Source organism: Chlorocebus sabaeus, chromosome 23 (genome assembly GCF_047675955.1).
Source record: "Chlorocebus sabaeus isolate Y175 chromosome 23, mChlSab1.0.hap1, whole genome shotgun sequence".
NCBI classification, from domain to species: Eukaryota; Metazoa; Chordata; class Mammalia; order Primates; family Cercopithecidae; genus Chlorocebus; species Chlorocebus sabaeus.
In genome coordinates, this window is record NC_132926.1 from 68,471,518 (window position 1) to 68,495,140 (window position 23,623).

Genomic DNA, 23,623 nt, shown 5'->3' on the forward strand with positions numbered 1-23,623 from the left:
CAAAGTGCCCACAACCCCACTAATGCGCAGAGCACCTCGCATTTTACCGCAGGGCTAACAGCCGCGTTCCAGACTCGGGTGCCGCCGCTGAGGCCCGACCCGGACGGTGGCCCGGGTCCTCCCTCCCTCTTCGGAGGCAACCCCATTACTCGGTGGGCCCAGGTTTGGGGGGCGCTGGGGTGAGGGGGTGTCCTGACGGCCAGCAGGGTCCCTGTCGGGAACCTCACCTCTCTGGTCCCCGTATCGGAAGCGCTCCAGCGCGATATTGACTGCGATCTTCACCTCCTCATCAATGCGAATGTCCTTCAGCCCCTTGGCCCGCCCGCCGCCCCCAGGGCCACACGGCGAGGGGCCACCGCCTCCGACACCGCCAGGGGCCGGCTGCCGCGGGGAGACGCTGCTCGGCCTGGACATTGCCCTGAAGAGATGGTCTCCCCGCACGGAAGCGGCCAGGCCTGCTGGGTGACAGCCAATGACAGAGACCGTGGGACTCCGGGGCCACTACCGGGCGGCTCCGCAGACGGCCTGCGTTGGGCTGAAGTCACCAGAAAGCCCTCAGTCACCACAACAGCAGAAGTGAAACCTGCGCCGTTGATATCACGGCGAGGCGGGGAGCGCGGGCGTAATGACGTCACCAGGGCCGACGCCCGTGACCTCAGCGCTGCCGCCGCTGCGCGCCTAAGGGAGGCTCTGCCGAGCTGTGGTGCGATCCTCTTCCCCTGCCGCCCGCCAAGGGTCGCTCCTCGTCTTCTTATTCACTCCCTTGCAATCTCGTTTAGTCCTTCATTAATTCCTGCAGTAAGCATATATGGGCTCCCACTGTGGACCTGGCACTATGCCACACCTTCGATATACATTGGAGAAGGTTCCTACCTTCATGGAATTTATATTATAGTGGGAGGAGGGTTGCCAGATTTAGCAAATAAAAATACAGAATGCCTAATTAATTTGCATTTCAGATAAACGAATACTTTTTAGTATATATATTTCCCGTGCAATATTTGGAAAAATATCATAAAAAATACATATACTAAAAAATGAGCGACTATTAGGTGTCTTGCATTCTTCCCTTTTCTGAATGGGAGATTTTAATGCAAGTATGCCACCCTTGCTCTATCACGCTACACAGGGTAGCTGAGTGGGGACAGGTACATAGTACATATTTACATAGTTCATGAGTTACCTGGCAATAAGGATACACATCTGAATCTAATAAAGAGGACTGTGTATCAACAACAGATCCTGGATGCAGTGACTAGATAGAACTCCAGGTATCTGGGGAGGATATACGTGTATTCTGTGTGTGGTAAAAAGGGGGCGGAATATTTGGTGACAAGAAGTAGGAACTGTGGCAAAGGATACTAATACTCATCAAAAAATGTTTCTCCTTTTCTTCCTAGGCGTTATGATATTTCCCAACTCCCCTGCAGTTAGCTGGGGGCCACATGGCTGAGTTCACATGGCCATTGGAATGTTGCTGGAATTGATGTACACCACTTCCAGGACTGGTCTGTAACACCTTCCTTGAAGTCTCTCTTCTCTGCCTTTCCTGGTCTTCTGGAAGTTCTTAGACAACGGTAGAACCACTAGATAGATAGCAGGTTCCCGATCCCCTGAATGAGTGTGATAGAGTGTCCTCACCAACCCACATTGGAATATGACATGGGTAAGAAATAATCCTTAGTTGCGGTAAACTGCTGAGATTTGGGGAGATTTTTTTTTTTGGTAACAATATGGTAAATTGTTGAATTCATCAAAGGTATGGCCTTTGATGAATCACACATTCCTGTGTTCACACCCTTGTATTCTTCCTTCCCATATGGACTCTGTCCTTGGCAATGTAACTTGCTTTGGCCATTGGAACATCAGTAAATATGAGATAAGCAGGGCCTTGAAAGGTGTTTGTGCATTAAGGCTTACCCTGTTTTGAGGCTGAGAATTCTTCTTCCACAAAGTAAAGAAGCTTAGGCTAGGCCACTGACAACTGTGGCCCAATCATTCACCAACACCAAGGGTGAGACAGGCAAAAAAGGCCATAATGGAAAGTCTAGTCTCAGAAAAGCTACTGGATGACTACAACTCTGTAAGCAACCCAAAGCAAGATTAGCAGAACCACCTAGCTAAACATAGTCCAAACTGTTGACCCACAGAACACATAAACAAATAAAATGAATGTTGCTTTAAGCCACTACGTTTTAGGTTGGGTTTGTTACACAGCAGTAGATAACTGATACAAAGAGTTAGCTTATTCTGACTAATATATTTGGACAATGATAAGGCTGATCTTGGGCAGAAGTGACTGGGCTGAGAGAATTGGCTTTACCAGTTCCAGTTTGTACCCAGTTGCCTAAGAACTGGGGTCATCAACTTCTTGATATGCCTATAAATAACTTGTGGCATACAAGCATGCTACAGCACAGTGGTCTGGAAACTGCTCTCTTCACATCTATAAAATTGGCCTGGTAGAGTAATACAATCTTAAAATATAACCAAGATGATTTTATTATTGATGCTAGGGATATTACCTCCCACCCTTTGCCCCCTCATCACCTCTACTTTGCCAGCCCTCCATCCCTTTCTCTCTTGTTCAGCCACGTCATTTGGGGTTTATTGTTTGGGGGAATATTGTCTTAAGTTGGTTTCAGTTTTTTAGAACTGGAAGAAGTCACATATTAATATACCAGTAAGTTGCCTAAAAGGATCCTGAGCCCTGCTTCTACTGGGGAGAACAAAACAAAAACCCTGAATGGTGTGGGAGATCCTGGAACAGTATGGCCTGTGCTGCTTTCCCAAGGGAAGCCCAGAGAGGCAGCCCAGGAAAGAAGGGTGGTGTGGTGTGCCTAGGCAGGTGAGGTTCAGTGTGGTATAGAGCAGCAGAGGATTCCTGGTGCCCAAGAGGTGTCCAGAATTGGCAGAGAGATATGCCAGACCTGAAGGAATCACACAGTTGAGAATAAGCAATAAATGACTTAACAGTGACCTATGTTGTTTGACCACCAAGGGTCAGAAACTCTTTCCCACACTTACTAATGCCTTGATACTCCGTAAGTCCCCCAGAACTTAGAAGCAAGCCTAGAGAAGAGTGGCGTCCACTGAATTAACTGAGGTTAATTACAGAGAAACTAAGTTATTTCATATCTAAATCTATGGAATAAAATTTGTACTTAAGTAATTGTAAAACTACTTCCAGTGTTATCATGTTATACACATATCATAATGTATATATCGAAAAAATGGTATTTTCCTATATCCCGTATATATATCTACCTATCTACGTAGTAATCAGCTTAAATGTATATTAATATGGTTAGCCACAAGGTGACACTAGAAAGCTATCTTTTGCTTATGGTTCTAGGTCTTGACTCTGATTTTCATAAGCAGCTTCTATGAAGTATTGTAATAACAGTAGTAATCCCTTCCAGGGACAGTTTCATTTTAATAAGGGAGGTGGCAGCAACGAAGTTAATAGGAGGCGCTGTTCATATTTTTAAAATCATAAAAATAAGACTCTCTGGAAGAGGCTATCAACTAGTTTGTATTCTTTCTCTTCTTACCCACTCTCATGTGATAGCATATCCCAATCATTACCAAAAGTATCAGACACTAATTTATTCAACATCCATAAATAAAAAATGTAAATAGACATAGTCCATTAGATCTTGGAGCTTAAAATTTAAATGACTATTTTTACAGAATGTGCCTTAAAAACATCTAGAACATCCTTAACCATCTCCCAAACACTAAAAGTTCAGTCCATAATTGTGAACACAGTAGGTCAGCAAATACATTGTGTAACTCACTGAGCAATTGCTATCTCATGTTGGGGATGACCGAGAAGAGGAAAACCATCTCTTCCAGGAAGTCTTGCTTGTTTGGTTTTTTTTTTGTTTTTTTTTTTTGTTTGTTTGTTTGTTTTTTTGAGACGGAGTCTTGCTCTGTAGTCCGGGCTGGACTGCAGTGGCCAGATCTCAGCTCACTGCAAGCTCCGCCTCCCGGGTTTACGCCATTCTCCTGCCTCAGCCTCCGGAGTAGCTGGGACTACAGGCGCCCGCCACCTCGCCCGGCTAGTTTTTTTTTTTTTTTTTTTTTTGTATTTTTAGTAGAGACGGGGTTTCACCGTGTTAGCCAGGATGGTCTCGATCTCCTGACCTCGTGATCCGCCCGTCTCGGCCTCCCAAAGTGCTGGGATTACAGGCTTGAGCCACCGCGCCCGGCCTGTTTGTTTTATAAAGGAGATACAATTTTAAAGGATTGCATAGGAAAATAGGAAGAAAAGGTTTGGAAAAGCTCACAGGCTTACAGGGAAGAACTTTCTTTCTTTCTTTTTTTTTTTTTGAGATGGAATCTCCCTCTGTCGCCCAGGCTGGAATGCAGTGGCGCCATCTCGGCTCACTGCAAGCTCCGCCTCCCAGGTTTATGCTATTCTCCTGCCTCAGCCTCCGGAGTAGCTGGTACTACAGGCATGAGCTACCACGCCTGGCTAATTTTTTTTTTTATTTTTAGTAGAGACGGGGTTTCACCATGTTAGCCAGGATGGTCTCAATCTCCTGACCTCGTGATCCACCAGCCTCGGCCTCCAAATCTGCTGGGATTACAGGCATGAGCCACCATGCCCAACCCATGGGAAAGAATTTTCTAAGCAAAGGAGCAGTATGTAAGAGAAAGTGCTATGTCACAATCTTGAAAGCCCCTCATTGGGAGCATGGAAAGGCAGGTTGAAGGGACCAAAGAAGAAAGCAGTGACACTAAATGATCAATATAGATCTAGTCTATGGTCAGATACCAGAGGAAATTTACCTACTGGGAAGACAGGAGGGATGTAAATTTGTCCATTAGCATATGTCCTTATGGAATTTTAAGGAAATCATGCTCTTGGGATGCATCAAGAGTAGGATTTTAAAAATCAAGTGTGGAAATGATGACACTTTAAATAATGTAACTGTGGTGGTAAAAAGAATCAGGTGAGAATTTATTAGAGGATGCTGCAGAGCTGGGAGAATGAAGACCCCTAAGTTTCTCCTTCAGGAGACTGTTAAGAAGAACTCAGAGACGAAGAGGGAGAGTATATTCATGGAGCTGTGTCCTGGAGCCCTCTGAAGAGAAGAGAATGTCAAAAACCCACTGAAAACAAAAAGGTTATTGCTAAATATTTAATGTTTCTGTTTTATTAAAGGATTCAGTTTTTAAAGCATAGGCAAAGTTTACCCATGCAGATAGCTGAAGAGGAATTGACTACATTTTTCCATTGCTTGACAGTGTATTTATATCCCACAAAATCAAGATTTTATTATCCCCAGGGCACACTTAGTATTTGAAAAATATAGTACTTATTTCTTACTGATATTTTTCTTCAAAATCTTCACAAGGAAAATCCTGGTAATTACTGAATTGGGGTGATGGTTATACCAGTCTTCTTTATACTATTCTTTTTACTTTGGGGCTTGTTTGAAAATGTTGACAGTTTTTTAAAAAATCGTTAAGAGTCTTTCTAGCCCCAAAATGTATCAAGTTAGTAAACCTACTTATGCATTTGGAATAGGTTAAGAAAGAAGTATTCTTTCAGGACATGTAACTACCTGGTTTGATTGGATCATCCATAAGTAGTCAACTCCAGCAACAGCAAAAAAGAAAAACCAGCCTGGTGTTTGGTCAGGGAGGAATACTATTTAGGAATACTCCCTTGGCAGATGTTTAAGGGACGTTTCTTTCATGTTTAATTTGGCAAATTGACTCACAACTAACACTGAAAAGGAAAGGGACCGCATGATTAAAAGAAGATTATTTTAGTCACCTTAGGCAGCCATGACAAAATACCATACACTGGGTGGCTTAAACAACATAAATTTATTTTCAGCAGTTCCGAGGGCTGAAAAGTCCAAGATCAAGGTCTGGGAAAGTTCAGTTTCTATAGAGAGCCCTTTTCCTGGCTTGCAGATGGCCACCCACTTGCTGTGTGCTTACAGGGCCTTTACTTGGTGCTTGCACTCAGACAGCTTGCTCTCTCATGTCTCCTTTAAAAGGGCACCAATCCTGTCTTGAGTGTCCCACACTCATAACCTTATCTAACACTAATTACCGCCCCATCCTCAAGTACCTTCACATTGGAGGTTAGAGCTTTAATATATCAATTAGGGGGGTGGGGACACAAACATTCATAACAGAGATGTCAGGGACTTCAGAGTTATGTGCTAAGATGCACGTGGACACCACCTGACTCAAGTCTCTCCAATCTATTCCCCAAACTTGATCCCATCATCTTCCTTTTCCTGAAATGACTGGTCCATCACACAGGGTAATGGGGCCCCAAGAAGTGCACTGGAGTCACACTGATGCCTCCACACTCTTCTTCAGCCGCTTCCTCTCCTCTGGCCCATAAGACCTATCTAACAGACTGTTCTCACAAAGTTTTCAATCAATACTAAGAACTGAATAGTCTTCCAGGGACATTTCCACTTTAACAAGGGAGTCTTAAAGAGGAACCTCCAAAATGCAAAGAAATAAATCTCTTATAATGTAATTTCTGGAAATGCTATAGCTAGTGAGGAGTTTGCCAATGGGATTCCATCTCATTATGCTCGAATCACTGCATGGGAAGTGGCCACTACTCTCTGTTTGTGAGACTAATCCTTGTCAAGAATTAGGTAGCACATGAGCAGAGGAGAGTTTTGACTTATTGGGATTTCTCCAAAGTAATAAGCAAGTGAAATTTTAACTATGGCAAATAAATCATAGAATTTTAGAAATAGAAGGAACCTTTGGAATTCAACTGGATCATTTTACAAATGAGGAAATGAAAGTATAGCTTGGCTGGGTTTATTGCCCAATATTGTGTAGTTACATGAGGATCCAAGACTAGAATACTTTTTATGACACCATTTCACATCATCACTCCAGTTCTGCCCCATATCATTAGATATCAAGATCAGCTTCTGGCAGCACACCCTTAGTCTAGACCAGTTAGCAAAGAGGTGGTCAAGCAAGCCACTTCCTCACCAGCAACCCTTTAATTTATGAGCCTTGGGCAATCACTTTTGCACATTTCATGTTGTGTTGGGTCTCAAAAATTGTTTTGTGGCTTCCTTTTCAAGTAAATCATACATACTGAATTGCCAACTGTTACCACCCTACCTTTTGTATTCATAATTCACAAATGCAGGCAACCTGTAGGTAGGTTCAGTCTTATTGTCTCCATAACTATCAACACACAATGGAAAAAACAAGCACCAGTCTCTTACCTTCACAGACTCTTGAGAAGGTCCTGACATTAGAGAGATTTATGGGGTCAATGGACAAATGCTAGATTTAATAAATACTTCAGATACAAACCACTGTATCGATCTCTTGGATCCCTTCTGATTGCCCAGGGTGGAGATTATGGTTCTTGCAACTTCAGGACTTGGCTGCTGAGAGGAGCCAAGAATGTGGAAACAGTGTAGCTTACTTCCATGCTGGTCTGAGGTTTATGGGAAAAAAAGGTAGTATCAGCCCATGGTTGGCTTAATAACAAGGAAGAGCATTAAAGCTATTTTGAGACTTTTTTTCAAGTTTGCACTTTGGAAAATTTCAAATCTCAAATAAAGAGAATGGCCGGGTGCGGTGGCTCACACCTGTAATCCCAGCACTTTAGGAGGCTGAGGTGGGTGGATCATCTGAGGTCAGGAGTTCAAGACCAGCCTGGACAACATGGTGAAACCCTGTCTCTACTAAAAATACAAAAATTAGTCGGGCATGGTAGTTCACGCCTGTAATCCCAGCTACTCACGAGGCTGAGGCAGGAGAATCACTTGAACTCGGGAGGCAGAGGTTACAGTGAGCCGAGATCCTGCCACTACACTCCAGCCTGGGTAGCAAAGCTAGACTCCATCTCGAAAAAACAAAAGAAGAAGAATGAATCTCCATGTACCCATCATGCAGCCTCAACAGTCTGCCATCCTTGACCCAGGTGTACCTCCACACGCTTCCCACCCTTACTCAATTATTATCATTTTAAAGTAAAATGTATATACATTGAAATGCACAATTGTTAGCTATACTATTTAGGACTGGACATCCTGTATAGCCCACACTCCTGTTGTCTCCTTTTGGGCATATTTAAAATATGTAAGTCGGTAGATAAGGAAATAACTTACTTACAACTTTTCAGCTGTTCTCATTTTCAAATCATGGGGCATTCTTGAGGGTGCTCCTCACTTGAGAAATTCTTCCTTTGTGCCTCCCGTCATCCCATCTCAACACCGGAAAATCAATCCACATTTGTTTCTGACACTGTTTGCTTCTGCACATTGGCTCCAGTTGTCTGCCTGACTTCTTAGATTTGAGAATCCAAATGAGATTTACAATAATTTATTCACTGGCTCCACCCATCTGAGATAAAAAACCCTGCTCCAATCCCCTCCTAGAACTCAGTAGCCTAACTCACTCTTGACTGCTTTGCCTGGTAGAGGAGATAAATGAAGCAGGTTAGCCTTCTTGGTCCACCAGGGGAACATGCCGGAAATAAGAAAGAGAATGGGAGCTACAGAAATAAAATGCATTCCTTCCTAATCACCCCAAGTATACTGAATAGAAGGTGAATGAAATAAAGAGAAATAAGGCCAATGCCTCAAGTCATTCCTGATCAAAAGTAAGGAAAGAAAAATAAAGCTTCTGAGCTAAGTGTCAGGGTGATTGTTCTTGCTATAAGTATCTTTCCCCTAGAGCAGTGCGTATTAGACAGATACACAACCAGATATACACTGTTTTTATTGTGTCCAGAAAAAATACACGCGTAAATGAAAACGTTTTATGAAACAATATGTGACACTGCAAGTCCTCCCCCCTTATCTGTGAGGGATACATTCCAAGAGCCCCAGTGGATGCCTAGGACTGAGGATAACATCGAACCCATATGCATTTTGCTTTTTCTATACATATATACTTATGATAAAGTTTAATTTATAAATCACACACAGTAAAAGATTAAAAGCAACAGTAATAAAATAAAAGAGTGATAACAATATACTCTTCATAATTTCATGAATAGAAGATTCATTTTTACTGTAGATCTTTGCAACCTCAGCATATGATCTTTTTTTTCATTCTCTAAATTGAGAACTTTTACCTTTTCACTTAAATGAAGCACTTTACCACCTCACTTTGGCATATCCAAATTGCCAGCATCCCTCCTCTTGCACTTTGGGGCCATTACTAAATAAAATAAGGGTTACTTGAATGCAAGCACTGTGATACCACCACATTCGATCTGATAACCTGGACGGCTAAGTGAGTAATGGGTGGGTAGTGTATACAATGCAGATACACTGACAAAGGGAGGATTCACTTTGCAGGCAGGACAGAGCAGGACAGTGCAAGATTTCATCACCAGAACTGTGCACAATTTTAAAATTATGAATTGTTTATTTCTGTAATTTTTCATTTAAGATTTCTGGATCATGATTGACCATGGAAAGTGAAACTGCAGATAAGGGAGGACTATTGTACTAAGTTAAATACATGCAGATATTTTATATTTCTCTAGTTCATGGTTTTTTTTTTTTTCCCTCCAGTTCATATTTTTAAAAGCTTGGCCACCACCTACTAAAATGATTTTGCAGCCCACTGATGGGTTGCAAACTGCAGTCTGAAAACCACTGCCCTAAGGATTTGGCATAAGATGTTGGAAAGGAGCTCTTTTCTCTGGAGTTCTTGGCCTCACCGTTTCCTTCATTAGAAACCAGTTTGATTCTTCACAAAGTATGGTTGCTCAGTTTAAATCCAAGATACCTATGTTCATTACAAGAGATGATATTTAACTAGGGATTGTGTAAAGTCAGCCAACATATAACACCTGACAGGCATAAGACTCCTCTTTATAGCCAGCCCTACCTACTAGAGCTAGGGTAGAGGTGGCTGGAAAGCCTGTCATCATGTGAGGTACCGAGAGTGTGATGACGATGCATATCCCTGCACACACTCAGCCTGCCTCACATAGTCCCTATTGTGTTTGCCACATCCTTTAGTTCCAAGAAGAAATGCAAGCACATTAAAAATAAGAGGTGCTGTATATGCAAAGAAAATACCAGGCCCCCTCTCCAGAGATTTGAATCTAAACACTGTATGGCTAACTTCCTATATCTGAACCCAGAATGAGAAATAGAAAACATTTTAAAAGGAGGAACTGATGTTATCTGATATCCAGCAATAAATGTCTTAAAAACTATCATGATGTACAGCCTGATCCAGTTTTATAATACTAAAAATTATAATGGCTATGTTTCGCTGGGCTCTTCCCAAGGGTCCAGTGTGCTTTGCATTATTTCCTGGAATTTAGTAATACCTCTATGTAATAAGTGATACTATTACCACCATTTTACAAGCGGAAGAGGAAACAATGAGTATCAGTTGGGGCCCTAAGACCTAGAGCAGTGATGGAGATTGTTATTTTTCCCAATAAACTTCCTCTTCTAAGAGTGCCCCTGAGGCCAGGAGCAGTGGCTCACACCTGTAATCTCAGCATATTGAGAGGCTGAGGTGGAAGGATCACTTGAGCCCAGAGGTTCGAGACCAGCCTGGGCAACATAGCAAGACCCTGTCTCTATTTAAAAAGAAAAGAAAAAAATGAAAATAAAAGAGTGCCCCAGAAAGAGAAGCCCACTGGAATCGCAGAGGAGCAGCTGCCCAGACATATACAAAGAAGTGGATTCAAATAACTCAAGATGAACTGTGATGAACATTAAGGTGCACCACCGAGTTCTCGCTTTAAGAATGGACTTCTTGGGGTAGGTAGAGCATGATGGCTGATTAGAAGCCTTTAGCAATTGTCACCTCTACAGAAACATCAAATTGAACAACTACCTACACACAAAAAAGTAACTTCATAAGAACCAAAAATCAGATAAGTAATCGCAGTAACTGATTTTAACATCAAATTAAGGAAATAGGCACTGTAAGAGGGTAGGAAAGACAATCTTGAATCCCCTATACCACCCCTCTCTCATTCCATGGCAGCAGCTATTTGGTGTGGAGAGAGAATCTGTGTATTTGGAGAAGGGAGAATGCAGTGATAGTGGGACTTTCTTTTGGAACTAACTCAGTGCTGCCCTGTCATGGCGGAAACATGGGGCAGAACTCAGCTGGCACACTTGGAGGGAGCATTTAGATCAGCCCTAGCTAGGGGAGAATTACCTCTTCCAGCAGTTGGAACCTGAGTTCCAGCTAGCCCCATCACTGCAAGCCACAGCTCTGGGGCCCTAAATAAACTTGAAAGGGAATGTAAGCCACAAGGTTTGCAATTCCTGGGCAGATCTTGGTGCTGTCCTGGGCTCAGAGCCAGTGGACTCGGGGTATACATGACCTAGTGAGACAGTTGGGATGACCAAGAGAGTGCTTGCATCACCCCTCCCCAACCCTAGGAGGCACAGCTCACAGCTTCAGGAGAGATTCCTTCCTTCTTCTTGAGGAGAGGAGAGGGAACAATAAAGAAGACCATGTCTTGCAACCTCAACACCAGCTCAACCACAGTAGGGTAGAGCACCAGGCAGAGTTGTGAGGCCCCCTAGCTCCCGGATGACATTTCTAGATATACCCTGGACCAGAAGGGAAACTGCTGCCTTGAAGGGAAGATACCAGTCCTGGCAGGATTCAACACCTGCTGACTAAATCGGCAGTAGTAGCCAGGTTGTACTTGCCATGGGCCTTAGGTAAGACTCAGAACCATGCTGGCTTCAGGTGTGACCCAGCACCTTCCCACTGTGGTAGCTAAGGGAGAGACTCCCTTTGTCTGAGGAAAGGAAAGGGACTAGTATGAGGACCTTGTCATATAACTTGGGTATCAGCTCAGCCATAGTGGCAAAGAGCAGGCAGATACCCAGGGTCCCTGATTCCAGGTCTTGACTCTTGGACAGCATTTTTTGGATGTGCCCTGGGCCAGAGGGAAGCCACTTCCCTGAAGGGAGAGACCTAGGCCTGGCAGCATTTATCAGAAGCTAACTCAAGAGCCCTTGGGCTGTGAATGAAAACTTGTGGTAGCCAGGCAGTACTCCTCATGGGCCTGGGTGGTGGTGGTCATGGGGAGAGACTCCTTTGCTTGAGGAAAGGGGAGGGAAGCGTAGGAAGGACTTTGTCTTACGACCTGGGTGCCAGCTCAGCTACAGTAGAATAGAGCACCAGGTAGATTCCTAAGGTTCCTGGTTCCAGGCCCTGGTTCACAGATGGCATCCCTGGACCCACCGGGGGCTCAGTGGCACTTGCTACACTGAAGGGAAGGACACAAGCCTGACTGTATTTGCAACCTACTGACTGTGGAGTCCTTGGGCCTTGAGTGAATATGGGCGGTAGCCAGGCAATGGTCCCTGCGGGCCTTGGGTGAGACCCTGTGCTGCGAGTCTGACCCAGTGTAGTCCCAGTGGTTGTGGCTGCAGTGGTGCTTGTGTCACCTCTTCCTCAGCTCCAGACAGCTCAGCACAGAGACGGACTCTATTTGTTTGGGGGAAATTAAGGGAAGAAAACAAGAATCTCTGCCTGGTAATCCAAGAATTCTCCTGGATCTTACCCAAGACCACCAAGGCAGTCCTCTATGAGTCTGCAAGAGTCACAGTGCTACTGAGCATTGGGGTGCATCCTAATGCAAATATGGCTGCAGTGACCAAAGACTTAGATGACAACACCAAAATCCTTTTGAATACTTGGAAAATCTGTTCCAAAGAACAAGTATAAACCAGCCCAGACTCTGAAGACTACAATAAATACCTAACTCTTTGATTCTCAGTAACTGATGAACAACCACAAGCATCATGACCATGCAGGAAAACATAACCTCATGAAATTAACTAAATAAGGCACCAAGGACCAGTCCTAGAGAGACAGGGATATGTGACCTTTCAAAAAGTAATTAAAATTAGCTGTTTTGAGGAAGCTCAACAAAATTCAAGGTAACAGAGAGAAGGAATTCAGAATCCTATCAGATAAGTTAAAAAGGAGATTAAAATAATTAAAAACAAGCAGACATTGAGGATTTTTGCATCGATGTTCATCAGGGATATTGGTCTAAAATTCTCTTTTTTTGTTGTGTCTCTGCCAGGCTTTGGTATCAGGATGATGTTGGCCTCATAAAATGAGTCAGGGAGGATTTGCTCTTTTTCTATTGATTGGAATAATTTCAGAAGGAATAGTACCAGCTCCTCCTTTTACCTCTGGTAGAATTCAGCTGTGAATCCATCTGGTCCTGGACTTTTTTTGGTTGGTAGGCTATTAATTATTGCCTCAATTTCAGAGCCTGTTATTGATCTATTCAGGGTTTCAACTTCTTCCTGGTTTAGACTTGGGCGAGTGTATGTGTCCAGGAATTTATCCATTTCTTCTAGGTTTTCTAGTTTACTTTTGTAGAGGTGTTTATAGTATTCTTTGATGGTAGTTTGTATTTCTGTGGGGTCGGTGGTGTTATCCCCTTTATCATTTTTTATTGCGTCTATTTGATTCTTATCTCTTTTCTTCTTTATTAGTCTTGCTAGCGGTCTATCAATTTTGTTGATCTTTTCCAAAAACCAACTCCTGGATTCATTGATTTTTTGAAGGGTTTTTGTGTCTCTATCTCCTTCAGTTCTGCTCTGATCTTAGTTATTTCTTGCCTTCTGCTAGGTTTTGAATGTGTTTGCTCTTTCTTCTCTAGTTCTTTTAATTGTGATGTTAGGGTGTCAACTTTAGATTTTTCTTGCTTTCTCTTGTGGGCATTTAGTGCTATAAATTTCCCTCTATACACTGGTAGAGTATAAATGTAAATTTCCCTTATGAAGCCCTTCACTTATGAAACTTATTTTGGTTGCATATGAAATTCTGGGTTCAAAATTCTTTTCTTTAAGAATGTTGAATATTGGCCCCCACTCCCTTCTGGCTTGGAGAGTTTCCGCTGAGAGATCCGCTGTTAGTCTGATGGGCTTCCCTTTGTGGGTAACCTGGCCTTTCTCTCTGGCTGCCCCATACTGGCAAACCGAATCCAGCAGCACATCAAAAAACTTATCCATACGATCAAGTGGGCTTCATTCCTGGGATGCAAGGCTTGTTCAACATACACAAATCAATAAACGTAATCCAGCATATAAACAGAACCAAAGTCAAAAACCACAATAGATGCAGAAAAGGCCTTTCACAAAATTCAACAGCCCTTCATGCTACAAAACTCTCAATAAATTCGGTGTTGATGGAACATATCTCAAAATAATAAGAGCTATTTATAACAAACCCACAGCCAATATCACAATGAATGGGCAAAAACTGGAAGCATTCCCTTTGAAAACTGGCACAAGACAGGGATGCCCTCTCTCACCACTCCTATTCAACATAGGGTTGGAAGTTCTGGCTAGGGCAATCAGGCAAGAGAAAGAAATAAAGGGTATTCAATTAGGAAAAGAGGAAGTCAAATTGTCCCTGTTTGCAGATGACATGATTGTATATTTAGAAAACTCCATCATCTCAGCCCAAAATCTCCTTAAACTGATGAGCAACTTCAGCAAAGTCTCAGGATACAAAATCAATGTGCAAAAGTCACTAGCATTCTTATACACCAATAACAGACAAACAGAGAGCCAAATCATGAGTGAACTCCCATTACAATAGCTTCAAAGAGAATAAAATACCTAGGAATCCAACTTACAAGGGATGTGAAGGACCTCTTCAAGGAGAACTACAAACCACTGTTCAATGAAATAAAAGAGGACACAAACAAATGGAAGAACATTCCATGCTCATGGATAGGAAGAATCAATATCGTGAAAATGGCCATACTGCCCAAGGTAATGCATAGATTCAATGGCATCCCCATTAAGCTACCAATGACTTTCTTCACAGAACTGGAAAAAACTACTTTAAAGTTCATATGGAACCAAAAAGGAGCCCACATTGCCAAGACAGTCCTAAGCCAAAAGAACAAAGCTGGAGGCATCACACTACCTGACTTCAAACTATACTACAAGGCTACAGTAACCAAAACAGCATGGTACTGGTACCAAAACAGAGATATAGACCAATGGAACAGAACAGAGCCCTCAGAAATAACACCACATGTCTACAGCCATCTGATTTTGACAAACCTGAGAAAAACAAGAAATGGGGAAAGGATTCCCTATTTAATAAATGGTGCTGGGAAAACTGGCTAGCCATAGATAGAAAGCTGAAACTGGATCCTTTCTTTACTCCTTATACGAAAATTAATTCAAGATGGGTTAGAGACTTAAATGTTAGACCTAATACCATAAAAACCCTAGAAGAAAACCTAGGTAATACCATTCAGGTCATAGGCATGGGTAAGGACTTCATGTCTAAAATACCAAAAGCAATGACAACAAAAGCCAAAATTGACAAATGGGATCTAATTAAACTAAAGAGCTTCTGCACAGCAAAAGAAACTACCATCAGAGTGAACAGGCAACCTACAGAATGGGAGAAAATTTCTGCAATCTACTCATCTGAAAAAGGGCTAATATCCAGAACCTACAAAGAACTCAATCAAATTTACAAGAAGGAAACAAATAACCCCATCAAAAAGGGGCAAACGATATGAACAGACACTTCTCAAAAGAAGACATTCATATAGCCAACAGACACATGAAAAAATGCTCATCATCACTCGCCATCAGAGAAATGCAAATCAAAACCACAATGAGATACCATCTCACACCAGTTGGAATGGCAGTCATTAAAAAATCAGGAAATAACAGGTGCTGGAGAGGATGTGGAGAAATAGGAACACTTTTACACTGTTGGTGGGATTGTAAACTAGTTCCACACTAGTGGAAAACAGTGTGGCGACTCCTCAAGGATCTAGAACTAGAAATATCATTTGACCCAGCCATACCATTCCTGGGGATATACCCAAAGGATTATAAGTCATGCTGCTATAAAGACACATGCACACATATGTTTATTGCAGCACTATTCATAATAGCAAAGACTTGGAATCAACCCAAATGTCCATCAGTGACAGACTGGATTAAGAAAATGTGGCACATATACACCATGGAATACTATGCGGCCATAAAAAAGGATGAGTTCGTGTCCTTTGTAGGTACGTCGATGCAGCTGGAAACCATCATTCTCAGCAAACTATCGCAAGAACAGAAAACCAAATACCGCATGTTCTCACTCATAGGTGGGAATTGAACAATGAGAACACTTGGACACAGGAAGGGGAACATCACACACTGGGGCCTGTTGGGGGTGGGGGGAGAGGGAAGAGATTGCATTAGGAGATATACCTAATGTAAATGACGAGTTAATGGGTGCAGCACACCAACATGGCACATGTATACGTATGTAACAAACCTGCATGTTGTGCACATGTACCCTAGAACTTAAATTATCATTAACAAGAAAAAAAAACAGACATTCTGGAGTTGAAGAAAGCAATTGATATACTGAAGACTATATCAGAGTCTCTTACTAGCAAAATTGATCAAGTAGAAGAAAAAATTAGCGACCTTGAAGGCAGAACTATTTGAAAATACACAGTCCAAGGAGACAAAATAAAAAAAGAATAAGAAATGATGGAGTACATCTACAGGATATAGAAAATAGCCTCAAAAGGGAAAATCTAAAAGTTATTGGCCTTAAAGAGAAGGTATAGAAAGAGATATTCGGGTAGCGAGTTTATTCAAAGGGACAACAACAGAGAATTTCCCACACCTAGAGAAAGATATTAACTTTCAAGTACAGGAATATTATAGAACATTTGCCAATTTAACCCAAAGAATACTACCCAAAGGCATTTAATAATTAAACTCCTAAAGGTTAAGGATAAAGAAAGGATCCTAAAAGCAGCAAGAGAAAAGAAACAAATAACATACAATGGAGTCCAATATGTCTGGCAGCAGACTTCTCAGCGGACACCTTACAGGCCAGGAGAGAGTGACATGACTGCTGAAGGACAAAAATTGTTGTCCTACAATACTATATCCAGTAAAACATGGAGGAGAAATAAAGACTTTCTAAGACAAACAGAAGCTGAGGGATTTCATTAAAACACAGGACATGTCCGATAAGAAATGGTAAAGGGAGTTCTTCGGTCTGAAAGAAAACGATATTAACAATGAGAAATCATCTGAAGTATTACAAAACTAACTGGTAATAATAAAACATAGAATATTATAACACTGTAATTGTAGTGTATAAAGTACTCATGTTTTGAGTAGAAAGACTAAAAGATGAACCTATCAGAAATAATAACTATGACTTTTTAAGGCATAGACAGTATAATAAGATATAAGTAGAAACAGCAAAAAAGTTAAAAAGTGGGGGATTAAAGTATAGAGTTTTTATTAGTTTTTGCTTTGATTCTTTGTAAGTTTATGCAGTAATATGATTGGAAATCAAACAATATGCTTTTGAATGATCAGTGGGTCAGTGAATAATTTAAAAAGCACATTTTTAAAATTTCTTGAAACAAATGTAAATGGAAACACGGCATACCGAAACCTGTGGGATACAGGGAAAGCGGTACTAAGAGGAAAATATATAGCAATAAGCACTTACATCAAAAAACTAGAAAAACTTCAAATAAACAACTTAACAATATGTCTTAAAGAGCTAGAAAGGCGAGAGTAAACCAAACTCTAACTTAGTAGACGAAAATAAATCATAAAGATCAGAGCAGAAATACATGAAACTGAAACCAAAAAAATACAAAAGATCAACAAACAAAAAGTTGGTTTTTTGAAAAGATAAACAACATCAACAAACCTTTAGCCAGACTAAGAAAAAGATAGAAGACTCAAATAAATAAAATCAGATATGAAAAAGGAGAGATTATTACCAACACTGCAGAAATTGAAAGGCTCATTAGAGGCTACCATGAGCAACTATATGTCAATAAATTGGAAAATGTAGGAGAAATGGATAAATTCCTAGACACATGCCACCTGCTAAGATTCAACCACGAAGAAACTGCAAACCTAAGCAAACCAATAACCAATAGGTAATAATATTTAAGCCATAATAAAAAGTCTGTCATTAAAGAAAAGCCCAGGACCCAATGGGTTCAGAGCAGAATTTTACCAAACATTTAAAGAACTAATACCAATCCTACACAAACTATTCTGAAAAAAAGGAGGGAATACTTCCAAACTCATTCTACAAAGCCAGTATTACTCTAATACCAAAACCAGACAAAGACATCAAAAAAAGGAAAACTACAGGCCAATATCCCTGATAAACATTGATGCAAAAATCCTGAACAAAATACTAGCATATTAAAATCAGCAACACTTTAAAAAGTTCATTCATCATGACCAAGCAGGATTTATCCCAAGATGCAAGGATGGTTGAACATATGCAAGTCAATCAATGTAGTATATCATATCAACAGTATGAAGGACAAAAACCATCTGATCATTTCAACTGATGATGAAAAAGTATTTGATAAAATTCAAAATCCTTTTATGATTTAAAAAAACCTTGAAAAACAGAATAGAAGGAACACACTTCAACATAATAAAAGTCATATACAACAGACCCACAGCTAATATCACACTGAATGGAGAATACTGAAAGCCCTTCCTGTAAGATCTGCAACAAAACAAGTATGCCCACTGTCACCACTGTTATTCAACACAGTCCTGGAAGTCCTAGCTAGAGGAATCAGACAAGAGAAATAAATAAAGGGCATCCAAAGTGGAAAGGAAGAAGTCTCATTATCCTTGTTTGCAGATAATATGAACTTGTATTTGGAAGAGCCTAAATACTCCATAAAAAAAACTATTAGAACTGATAAAAAAAAAATTCAGGAAAGTTGCAGGATACAAAATCAACATGCAAAAATCAATAGCATTTCTATATGCCAACAATGAACAATCTGAAAAATAAATTTTAGAAGTAATCCTATATACAAAAACTACAAATAAAATACCTAGAAATAAATGTAACCAAAGAAATGAAGAATCTCTACAATGAAAACTATAAAACATTGAAACAAGAAATTGAAGAGGGTACCAAAAATGAAAAGATATTTCATGTTCATGGACTGGAAGAATAAATATTGTTAAAATGTCCATACTACTCAAAGCAATCTACAGATTCAATGCAATCCCTATTACAATACCAATGACATTCTTCACAGAAATAGAAAAAAAAAATCCTAAAATTTATGTGAAACTATAAAAGATCCAGAAGAGCCAAAACTATCCTGGGCAAAAAGAGCAAAACTGGATGAATTACATTACTTGACTTCAAAGTATATTACAGAGTTGTAGTAACCAAATAGCATGGTACTGACATAAAAAGAGACATGTAGATCAATGAAACAGAATCGAGAAGTGAGAAATAAATCCATACATCTACAGTGAACTCAGTTTCAACAAAGATGCCAAGAATATACTTTGGGGAAAAGACAGTCTCTTCAATAAATTGTGCTGGGAAAACTGGATATCCATATGTGGAAGAATGAAACTAGACCCTTATATTTTACCATATACAAAAATCAAATCAAAATGGCTTAAAGACTTAAATCTAAGACCTCCAACTATGAAACTCCTAAAAAGAAATGTTGGGAAACTCTCCAAGACATTGATCTGGGCAAAGATTTATTGAGTAATACCCCACAAGCACAGGCAACCAAAGCAAAAATGGACAAATGGGATCACATCAAGTTAAAAGACTTCTGCATGGCAAAGGAAACAATCAACAAAGTGCAAAGACAATCCACAGAATGGGAGAAAATATGCAAACTAGCCATCTGACAAGAGATAAATAACCAGAATATATAAGGAGCTCAAACAACTCGACAGGAAAAAAAAATCTAATAATCCTATTTAAAAATAGGCAAAAGGTCTGAATAGATACCTTGCAAAAGAAGACATACAAATGGAAAACAGGTATATTAAAAAGTGCTTAACATCACTGATCATCAGAGAAATGCAAAAGAAAACTACAATGAGATATCATCTCACCACAGTTAAATGACTTATATTCAAAAGACAGGCAATAGCGAATGCTGGTGAGAATATAGAGAAAAGGGAACCGTCATACACTTTTGGTGGGAATGTAATTAATAAACTACAATGGAGAACAGTTTGGAAGTTCCCAAAAACAATAAAAATAGAACTACCATATGTTCCAGCAATCCCACTGCTGGGTACATAGCCAAAAGAAAGGAAATCAGTATATCAAAGAGATACCTGCACTCCCATGCTTACTGTGGCAGTAGTCACATAGCCAAGATTTGGAAGCAATCTAAGTGTCCATCAATAGATAAAGAAAATGCGGTCTGCATACACAATAGAGTGCTATTTAGCCCTAAAATGGAATGAGATCCTGTCATATGCAATAATATGGATGGAACATGAATTAACAACATTATGTTTAGTGGAATAAGCCACATACAGAAAGACAAACTTCATGTATTCTCACATATTTTTGAGAGCTAAATATCAAAACAATTTAACTCATGGAGATAGAGAGTAGAATGATGGTTACCAGAGGGTGGGAAGGATAGTTGGGGGTAGGGTAAATGGGAATAATTAATGGGTACAAAAATATAGTTAGATAAAATGAATATGATCTAGTATGTGATAGCATAACAGGGTGGCTACAATCAATGATAATTTATTGTGTATTTAAAAGTAACTATAAGAGCATAATTGGATCATTTGTAGCACAAAGAAAGGATAAATGTTTGAGGTTATGGATACCCCATTTACCTTGATATGGTTATTATGTATTGTATGCCTGTATCAAAATGTGTCATGCACTTCATAAATAAGTAAATAAATCTGTCTATATCTACTATTTACCCACAAATAAAAAATTAAAAAGTAAAATAAACAAATTAATTTTAAAAAAATGGACTTGTTGCGCAGCGCTAGGAGTGCTGTCAGAAGATAACCTGCAGCTGTCAATCTATCAGGTTTTGTCTCAGCTGCAGAGTTGCCTTACCCACAATCACAACCTTCCTGGGTTGTGGATCCAGTAGGATGGGGTCCTATATTCAATGAGTGATTGAGGTATATAAGGTATATAAGCCGAGCCATTTCATTTCAGTAAAGGACAATCTGATATTGTTAGGCAGCATAATACCTTCTCCCAAATATAACCACATTCTAATTCCTGGAACCTGTGAATATGTTATGTGGCAATGGAGAATTAAGGCTATTGATAGAATTATGGTTGCTAATCAGCTGAATTTAAGACAAGGAAGTTATCCTGGATTACCTAGGAGGGCCCAGTATAATCAAGAGGGAGGTAGAAAAGGGCGTCAAGTCAGAGAGAGATTTAAAAATGCTATTCAGCTGGCTTTGACGATGGATGAAGGAACCATGAGTCAAGGAAGGCAAACAGCCTCCAGCAGCTGTGGCAGGTGATTCTCTGCCACAGCCTCCAGAAAAAACATGGTCTTGCCAACACCTTCAGCTTAACTCAGACTCAGTTTTGATTTATACCCTCCAGAACTGTACAATAATAAATTTGTTTCATGTTAAGATAATAAATTTGTGTTGTGGTCATTTGTTACTGCAGCAATGGGGAAGTAAAGGCCACTTTGGAGGTCAGACAAGGCTGCTCTCAGCCCTGCATCACAGCATGGCTTCTCCCTTATCTCCATCCCATCTTGCTTCCTTCACCTCTCTTGTCCCCAGCTTGGGGCACTCCTTAGTAAGCATCCTGTATGTGAACCCCATATTGGAGTCTGCTTCCCGGAGAACCCAACTTGTGACAGATAATAAAATCTCATGAAGTCCTCTTATAACTATAACTATATAAAGTTTATAATTGTTTATTAAAAGGAGTTAGAAACTGTTCATCAAAAAGTGTAATGCCTATATGACTATGAATGTGAATAGCACTGGATCTGATATTAAGACAACATGAAGTAAATGTTAAAAACACAGCTTTGACTGGTAGATACAAGTTCAATTCTAGCATCTGTACTTGTGTCTCCCGAAGTTCATATGTTGGAAACTTAATCCCCAATTCCACGATGTTGAGAGGGGACTTTTAAGAGGTGATTTGGTTGTGAGGGCAGATCCCTTATGCATGGATTAATGTCATAATTGCTGCAATGGGTTCCTGACAAAAGGATTAATTTGACCTTCTTACCCTCTCTTGCTCTCACCTTCTGCACCATGGGACGACACAGCAAAAAGGCCTTGAAAGATGCTGGCACCTTGGTATTGGACTTCACAACCTCCAGAATGGTGAGAAACAAATTTATTTTCTTTATAAATTACCCAATATGTGATATTCTGTTACAGAAACACAAAATAGACTAAGACAGGGACATTACTTAACTTTGGCATTTAATTACTCTCACTCACCAACATCCACCCATAAATAGAGATAACAAATACCTATCCCCACTAGAAAGCATTAAGTAAGGTGTAATTTTAAACTCTATGACTGATTTGTGATAAGAACCCAATAAAACTTAGTTAAGCTCTCTTAACTCTACTTCACTATTTTCTCTCAGGAATTTGCAACTTCTTTTAATAATAATTGATACTATTGAATTGGGAGGCAAATCGCCGTTTTATGGTTCACTTCTCTCACACTGTGTGTTTCAATTGAGACAGCTCTGCAAGGTAACTGTGTCCTATAGTGGTGAAGAAAAGCTTCTTGAGGAATATTGGAATTTAGCAGGGATGGTAAAAACATCCTAGAGAAAATGATGAGCCAGTGGCACCATGGAGTCCTCACTCCAACTCTTGCATATAGCTTTTTTTGTTTGTTTTCTTGAGATGGAGTCTTGCTCTGTCTCTCGGGCTGGAGTGCAGTGGCACAATCTCAACTATCCTGGTTCAAATGATTCTCCTATTCTCCTGCCTCAGCCTCCCGAGTAGCTGGGACTACAGGCACTTGCCACCATGCCCAGCTAATTTTTGTATTTTTTTTTTTTTTTGTAGAGACAGGGTTTCACCAAGTTGGCCAGGCTGGTCTCGAACTCCTGACTTCAAGTGATTTGCCCGCCTCGGCCTCCCAAAGTGCTGGGATTACAGGTATGAGCCACCACACCTGGCTGCCTTTTTATTTTTTATTATTTTTAACTTTTTTTTCACATGGAAAAGTGGATTTTCATTTTTCCAAAAGTGGATTTTCATTTTTCCAAAAATTGCACCAAGATAAAAGCAAAGTTCTAGTTGATGCGGGTGTGTTGCGTAGGCATTAGCAGTACTGCCCTCACTGTGTGCTCATTGGACATAGTGCAACCCATCAAAAGGATGGTTGCATGTAGTCTAGTTTAGGTAAATCAAATTTGGTAGGACATGCACGTACCAGATTATCAAGTTTTCAAAGCACTGCAGTTATTTATTTTAACTTGTAATTTTAGACATATGGGGTAGGATATCTTGTAATGTGTGCAGTGTTTTCTGAAATGTATCGCATAAATTGAAGAAAAAAACTGAATAAGGGCAAAGAGGTTGAGCTGTGTACTCATCTCAGATAAATACATGAAACCTTGAAGTTATGGCCAGTACTGTTAGATTTATGGCAGTGGGTATACATCCCTCACTCTTTGAGAGAGTGGCTCTCACTCAAAGCTCCTTCTTTATATTTATCATCTTTATATTCATATGGCATCTCTATTTTCAATGTCTTAGAAATTTCTCCCTCTCCTGTAACCCTTTAGGCTGAAATTTCACGTTTCCTATCAATTCAGAAACAAATTCTT

At 40.4% G+C, this 23,623-nt stretch overlaps 1 protein-coding gene and 1 non-coding gene across 4 annotated transcripts in view; both read right to left on the reverse strand.

Moving 5' to 3' along the window:
• Positions 1-620, reverse strand: part of YTHDC2 (YTH N6-methyladenosine RNA binding protein C2) — an 85,692-nt gene extending 85,072 nt beyond the window's left edge. For 2 of the 3 annotated variants that reach the window (XM_038008895.2, XM_008014165.3), the window contains exon 1: positions 228-620. Coding sequence is in view for 1 of the 3 variants with exons in the window: in XM_008014165.3 (XP_008012356.1) it covers positions 228-414 (187 nt within the window). In the remaining 2 variants the exon portion in view is untranslated. The remainder of the gene's footprint in view (positions 1-227) is intronic. The other variant, XM_038008903.2, reaches the window with a different exon arrangement.
• Positions 621-23,051: 22,431 nt separating this feature from the next.
• On the reverse strand, positions 23,052-23,176 carry LOC119618347 (U4atac minor spliceosomal RNA). Its single transcript, XR_005234671.1, has one exon. It is a non-coding gene; the product is annotated as a U4atac minor spliceosomal RNA (small nuclear RNA).
• Positions 23,177-23,623: the final 447 nt, after the last annotated feature.